The sequence below is a fragment of the Homarus americanus genome, unplaced genomic scaffold, assembly GCF_018991925.1.
Source record: "Homarus americanus isolate GMGI-L3 unplaced genomic scaffold, GMGI_Hamer_2.0 scaffold34360, whole genome shotgun sequence".
Classification (NCBI taxonomy): domain Eukaryota; kingdom Metazoa; phylum Arthropoda; class Malacostraca; order Decapoda; family Nephropidae; genus Homarus; species Homarus americanus.
The window spans coordinates 6,104,770-6,112,701 of NW_024739403.1; the positions used below are offsets into that span (position 1 = coordinate 6,104,770).

The following is a 7,932-nucleotide window of genomic DNA, read 5'->3' on the forward strand; positions in this document are numbered from 1 at the left end:
GTACAATGTTATAGGTTGGTACAAGTAATGATGGTACAATGTTATAGATTAGTACAAAAAAGTATAACCTTTCCCCTTCTTTAAGGAATTGTCTAGACTTTGATTTTAGGAAAGACTGGGTCATATGACAGACTGTTGTTATTCAGCACAATGCACAACAATACTTTCCAGATTTTAAGATTTTACTGTTCACTGATGTCTGAAATGAACAGAGGAGTGAGAAAAAAGCGTAAGTTGCAGATAAGCCCAGATTATATATTATAAGCTTGTTATAATTCAAGACTGAGTCACACGTTAATAAGCTTAAATTACATGTTATCAGCTATTACACATTATGAACACCATATAAGCTTGAATAACACAATCTAAGCTTGAAGAATACAATTAGCCTTTATAAATACATAATTAGCTTGATTTACACAATATAATGTTGTTTTGGACCTAATAATACTGTGGTGTACATTATAAGCTTTGAGTGACGCATTAAAGGCTTACGTTACATATCACTACATATTAAAAGCTTAATTCACATATTATAACCTTGAGTCACACACATCATGAGGAAGGAAAAGAATTAGGACATAGATAAATATATACATGAGTCTAGTTATATATAAAGAAAAAGTGCTATTGGCTCAAATGTAATGTACCCAAATTCTAATAACACCCCAATTCCAGTCTCATCTACGTTTATTGTTGTCATGTAGAAATATCACCCATTATTAACTAACTATATGCATTCATTTGTATTCACCTCACTATTACGTTTAGTGTAAGTTTGGCAGTCACATCATCAAGGACCATTTAGTCGTGTCAGCTACATCACTTTCCTCTACTTTTTATAACTTTAATAATCCTGCTGGCGTGAGGATGGCTTTCGGGTCTACTGTATACTTCTTTTCAAGTTACTCCCAACTCCCTTGACATCTTGTACTTCCACTGAAATTTTAATTGCTCTCACCTCTGCAGTCCTTCACTTCACAGTACCTGCTCCAACATTCTCAGTCTTCACTGTATCAGTTTTCTAGAAGTTGTTGTTTCTATTTATATTTACTTTTGTTGTTGTTTACATTCTATTAAAAGAACTTTGTTTAGCTTCAGTTTCTTCTCTTCCTCTTGACTTTACGACACCGTAGCCACAAGTGACTGATCTCACTCAATTAAAACAAACACCTGTACTTCCAAAATGTGAAGCATGTCATCTTCAGGAGTAACTCTCTGAATGGAGACGTACCTAGCGTTGACGCCTTCCTTGTTGTAGCAGGAGAGGTGCATCATAGCGGATTTATAATATTCATTGTACACGGCGAACAGCGAGTAGGACGAAAAGTTGCCAGACGTCTCAAGAACTTGGCCCAGACGAATCTGAAGTATACACAGACGCTGTAATACAAGTGTGACATGCTTCATTAAACACCAAGCAGCAAGGGAGAATTAATGTTTAACCCTCAAATATATTCAGGTTCTGTAATGTTGTCTGAATGTTCTTATAAATCCTCGGTGAAGAAATGTTTCCTGAAATGTGTATAATAATCCCAATTTACAAATATATAACAGATATCTGAGTACAGCACACCAGTGTAACTAGATAACCACATGACGTGCACAATTGATGAATTATCTGAAGAAATATTAACTACTCCAGGCCGGCACCCTTTGTTCGGTACGGTCTAGGTATATGACAAAATCACTCGAGTCACGGAACTCCTAAAAAAAGGTTTGATTTCAGGGCCCTGTTACGGATTAGAAACCTCTAGTTAGTAAAGTTAGGATTAGGACCTGGTATCACTTGTAATGATAAAGGTTCACTGATAAGAACAAATATGTCACATAATGAGCAAATAAGTGTAACCTAAGAAGCATATTAGGCTGAAAAATTCACTTAGATGAAAGAGTTAAAATACTCAAAGATCACCACACCATAGGGTAGTAGATACGAGGCTGAGATTTGGCGCTGGAGAGGGCAGGGGGATCCACACACACACACACAAGATGAAGGAAGAAATAAACAAGGTAGGAAGAGAGAGAGAGAGAAGTGACTGCGTCGGGAGGTAGAACTTATACATGACCCGCGCGAGTATTTCGGGGCTTGTGACGTCACATTTTACTCCACGACGATGATTGGCTGATTAGTGACGCTTTTTATGTAAAAACTGGGTCTATGAGGTCGGCGGGGACGTGAGGTAAGGGGGTCACTGAGTTTGTGTGAATACAATTTTCCCACCATGTGTCAGCAAGATGTGACATTCCACATGATCCATCCTTAAACCAAAGGATGTAATGTGATAGTAGTGGAAGTTTTCGCAACCTCGATATGACGTGTGAGTGGGTAGAGTATCACCTGCCACTATGTCCTGCAAGTATTGAGTCTGAATCACAATCTACGGATATTTCAGTTAAAACTAATGGATTATGTCTTGTGGTTAAAGTCAGCAACATTAGCCATCTGAGCGATACCTTTGATGCAGTAGACGTGTGGCTAACAAAGGTTGTTGTGGAAGGTGTCACAGTGTATTTAAAATGTCTGTAACATTGTAGTGATGACGCCACATTATGACTCCTCGACCATTTTAGTTATTGTTAAAATGAATTGAGTGTTTTAACTCAGTTCTGCAGCGTCTAACCTTGGCTTACCAAAGTGTCCTTAGATAATTAATTGACTAACCTCAATGTGGTGAAACCTAAAACTGTAGTAGCCAGGTCGGGGAAGGATCCTGACGTGATGAATATCACGGTTGCGTCCGAGATCCACCATCCACCAGGGAAACACCCAACCTGGCTTTGAATGGTACATAGTGGTATCATTCCGGTCTGTGGCCTTTCCTGAATCATCTCTATGTGGAGACAAAACTGTTAGATTGATTTTCATTTTAGCTTTAAGAGTTTCAAGGTAATAGTCATATATAACGAAACATGCAAACAGAATATTCCACAAAGAAATCTTACGTAGCTGCATAAGGACTGGAGTAAGTTATTTTGCCAGTAGTGATCTCTTCCAGCATGTCTGGGGTGACAGAACGCTTAAACTTGTTGGGGGTAGATTTAATGCCCAGACCTTCACCATCAAGCGTGCACGATGAATCCACATCTGGGTAGTTTATACTTGCTTAAGTATTATATATACTATATAGTTACTGTGTGTGTGTGTGTAGATTTACATTGTTCTTTTGATTAACAACCTAGTGACTGAAGAGAATGTCAAGAAGTATGACAGACAAAACAAACAGGAGAGAAGCATGCGACTCCACAACCCGCCACTACACAACAACAAACTATGCTACGGCCGCTAGACGCTGACGGCCAGTAAATCCAAAGAAGCAAAAACTATAATTCAGAAAAAAAATTGAGTTCCTTTTTAAGGCCCAATTGGCGATTGTCTCGCCTCTATTTAGCGTGGTAGGGAGGTAGGGAGGTAGGGAAGGAGAATAGAGATGGAGGAAGAGGGGAAGGGTAAGGTTATATAAAGGGGTGGGAGAGACACCCGTCTACCTTTGTAGTGTCATCGCGTGGTGTAGTGTATGGGATAATATTCCCTCTCGTTTTGGCTATATTTTATCAAAATTTTAATGTGTAGATAAATATAAATGAGACAGTCTACTACTATTCCGTGACCACTATCATCACATCTAAAACCAGGGACCTGAATCGAACAAAGTTCATAACGGCTGGCTTAGAGAAAGGCAATATAAAGTTTTTAGAAATTTGGTCACATATTAGTTAATTACATAACCAGAATTTTGTGAGAAGTAAGAATAAGTTTGTCGGCCGATATGTACAATGCAAGTGAAGAATTGCTTTTCATCCAGTGAAAACTGTACGTTCTTACCCATTATAACGAAGAGCAGAACAGTTAGTAGCCCTGGTGAGGTATGTATCATGCTGAACTGAACACCACATTTCCGACACTCGTAAACTTAGTACACACAGAATGCATTTAAACTGACTATTGAGCAACCAACAGTCGCCAGCCAAGAATTGCGGGGAAATAGTTGGCAAAACATGAATATTATATGACTGCCAGACTGGAAATAGCTGAAGAGTTTCTTCACAGTGGTATACAAGTATTCCAGAGAAGACATTCAGGAACTTCATTCATTAGTGCGAGAATTTCCTCCACTGTTGAAAAGATCTTGTTGTTCAGGAAAAAGTAGAAAAGTATACAAGCAAGTTCTAAAAAAAAAGAGCAATCAGTCTCTTTTCATACACTCTGAGTAAACTGTGTATAGATATGTCTTACCCTCCTACTGACGGAAAGTTCACATTCACCAGAGCTGTACAGATAAATGTATTTAGACAAACGTTTATACTATCAAAGAAAAACATCATCTTGGAAAGGGCCCTTTTATGCCTGCTTATAACGCTGCCTTGTACACAACAGCTGGTAAACCAGTAAACCAGATAAATCAACAACATGTCTTCAAAAACTAGTTAATAAGACTGAATCTACACCCAGAAATAGAAGTAGAAACAACGTGAATATAATCGAAGGAAATGCCCCGCTTGAGTGTACGATAAAGGAGCTGAGATTGTTCAGTCGAGTCACCAGAACCTACCAAGCTGTAGGGAGACCGGAAATTATTTTTCACAAACGGTGAAAACAGAAAAACATTTGTTCATGTTTCTTCCCAATAAGTTTGAGAGAAAACCATTTGCGCCAAGAATAGTGGACCGGCAAGATTTGTTCCTCTGAGAACCAGACTGTGGGTCTTTAACCAATCTTGGTAGACATGAAACACAAATCCAACATGTAAAAGAGCTTTGACAACGGTATTTCTTTCAGAGTTTCACTGCTTCACAGCATCCATGCAGCACATTTGCTTCATCTCCAGACATTATTACATACCGACGTGTTTGTTTTATTACTTAACTACTGTATATTATGGTGATCAAATACCTGTTGAAACCTCAGTATGATGACTCAACTATAGTATATACATAGGTTAGGTTAGATGCTGGCATTAAACATGATATATGGGCAAAATGTACAGGGGTAATTAGTATAAATGAAGGAAAATGTTCTGTCCAGTCTGTTTTATACACGTCACGTATACAGTATCGCATTTTATATCAAAAGGCTCATAGTAACTTGACTTTAAAGCTGACCTACTGTGGCTGTAAAAAAATGGATTAATAACAACAGAAATAATAAGGAGATAGAGAGGGAAGCTGACATTGTTAGTTCACACTTGAGTTATTGTCCACTTAGCCAAAACTCTTTATCTTATTGGAAGCTACAGTATGAGACTATCTTGTTCCAAGCTACAACATTGTACCATCACTACTTGTACCAATCTACAACACTGTGCCATCAGTACATAACCCTCAGCTACAAGACGGACAGCCGCTGTCATACGCGCCATCATCAAGTTATCAAATGCTGGGTTTTGGGATCCGCCCCGGTGATGTGACCCAAAATGAAGTACCTCACGTTTACTCAACTGTCGTTCTTCACTAGAAGAAACTCAGGCCACTCATGATCTTCATCAAGCACTGTACTCACATGCTATTGTGTACTCGGCTCTAACTCATCATATATAAACTAGTAGGCTTATGTTTAATTCAACTCACGACTTTACTCACTATTGAAGGTGTACTGGAGGGCTGCCTTCTGGTTGCAGAGGGCAGCACACATGATCTCGGAGACGAGGGTATAGATGTTCTGAGTTAAGACCACTGGGTCCACCTCAGATACACAGTGAGTCTTAAGACCGATGGGTATCTTGATCCTCTGAGCTCCCACAATTAGGATAATGAACGCCCACATCCACATCATCGTCCACTTGTCTGCTGGCTTCATCCACTCCCAGGAAGCCATCATCAGAGTGCTATGTAAGAAGACATGGCTCGTGTGTGGTGTCAAAACAAAACATTCATCGAGTTCATCCGAAAGTTGTAAAGTTGTAATAGAAATAAATCAAACCATGAAACTCTCTCTCTCTCTCTTATATATATATGTATATATATATATATATATATATATATATATATATATATATATATATATATATATATATATATATATATATATATATATATATATATATATATAAATAATAGGGGAAGGAACTTCCCCTTTTATCTGACCCTGGGTGCAGGAGTGAATGACGGGTTAAACTCTGGGAGTCAGAAATTTCCCGGGTGCTAGCCGTCACTAGGGACATCACCTCTCCAGCATTGGGCGTAGTTGGGGTGTTTAACCAAGTCTGGTGTGAGGTCAACGGCCCTATGGTTGATCTCACACACGGGACGTACGAGTTCCTCTTAAAAAATTGGTTGGGCTTTAGTGCTGGGAAGTACGGTGTGTTCTGAACAAATGTGTGAAGCATGTTACGGGTATTGGTGGAGGAATGCTCCCATGACTCTTGAACCAAGAAATAGAGTATTGAAAATAAGCAAAACACCCACCTGCCTGACGGGTCATGAGTGATTTTCTCGGTTTCTTGTTAGTGCATGCCACTGGGCAGGTTATTAGTTACAACCTTCGGGTTCTGTGTATTTAAGATAGTTAGGATTAATAGTATTTTGTGGGTCATTCCACACAGGCTATGATTGATCCATGTTCTTGTGTATTATGACTAAATCAGGTTTTCTATTTCTCAGGGATAAATATTAGTTGTCTAATGAAATTGAGGTATTCTCTATGGCGTAAGTGATATTTTTTTAATATTTTATTTGCTATTAACAGTGGTGTATGGTGATGGAGGATGTATTGAGGGATTGATCCAGAGAAGTTCCTTGTTCTTGTGTGTGTAAAAAAATGTTTGTACTATTTTTTCTATCAAGCCTAGTTAGTCCAGCTCACAGTACAGCCAGGTGAACACTGCCCCAGCTGAGAAAAGGGTTCTATTTCCCGTTGATAAAATTTTCCCTGTGGTGTTGTAGGCTTCTATCTGGGAAAGACTCAGGTGAGCCGGGTCTACCATCACTACGCTACGGCGGTTCGTCCAGTTAGTTATCAGGGACAGCTACCCACTCGTCGGTCGGTTAGTATCCGGCCATTAGATAGTCATCCACCAGGTTAGATAGTCACCCGCCTGTTAGGTGGTTATCCGAGAACTAGGTAGTTATCCAACAACTAGGTAGTTACCCGACAAATGGGTAGTTATCCGACAACTAGGTAGTTATCCGACAAAGTGGTGTCTGCCTACTCCTGAAAAAATGGAGGGCTATATTAATTACTTCTAAATTATTCTCCGCCCTAACTGAACAATGTCTGAGATCGAATGAAGACTTACTTGTACACAGTTGAAAGCGTGTGCCAAGGACGCAGGCCACCTTGGTGGAGCACGGAGTGACGCGTCCGTCTAGGTCAATAGCCACCAACAGAGTGGCCTCTTACAGGTGACCAGCTCTCTTTTATTCCTTCTTAGGGAAAGGTTAGCACTATTTTTAATATTTGTTTACCTTATTAATTGGAACCGAGCTTTCCTCGTGAGGCATGACGTCATCCCTCCGAGTATTTTTTATTAGACTCTTAAGGACACACGTACCATATTTTGAACTGGAAAACTATCTACAATAGATTTTAATTTTTTCTAGTCGTCCTTTAACTTAATAAATCGCGTCTACATTAGTTTGATAATGTACTATTAATTTCTATAGGGCTGGCGGGCCACGCAGTAGTTCAAAATGCCTTTGCCCCCTGCTTGGGGGCGTTTGCTTGCAAGCTTTTTTTTAACTCGTCACGAGGTATGAGAGTTTCAGCCTGGACTACTTATGTTTCCCTGATCTGCAGATCGGTAACTTTAGTTCTAACATCTCTAAATATCACAATACAATTTATGAATATTATATATATATATATATATATATATATATATATATATATATATATATATATATATATAGCCCAATAAACGCGGACTTCTACATATATATATATATATATATATATATATATATATATATATGCAAGTAAATCACTGTAGCGCG

The 7,932-nt window shown here is 38.9% G+C and overlaps 1 protein-coding gene across 1 annotated transcript; it reads right to left on the reverse strand.

The window, feature by feature from the left end:
- Positions 1–234: 234 nt before the first annotated feature.
- LOC121874665 lies at positions 235–7,319 on the reverse strand. Its single transcript, XM_042378894.1, has 5 exons — positions 7,236–7,319; positions 5,581–5,825; positions 2,947–3,088; positions 2,666–2,834; positions 235–1,365 (listed from the first exon to the last, which is right to left on the reverse strand). Exons 2-5 carry the CDS (start codon positions 5,816–5,818, stop codon positions 1,153–1,155), a joined length of 762 nt encoding a protein of 253 aa, XP_042234828.1. The 5' UTR covers positions 5,819–5,825; positions 7,236–7,319; the 3' UTR covers positions 235–1,152.
- Positions 7,320–7,932: the final 613 nt, after the last annotated feature.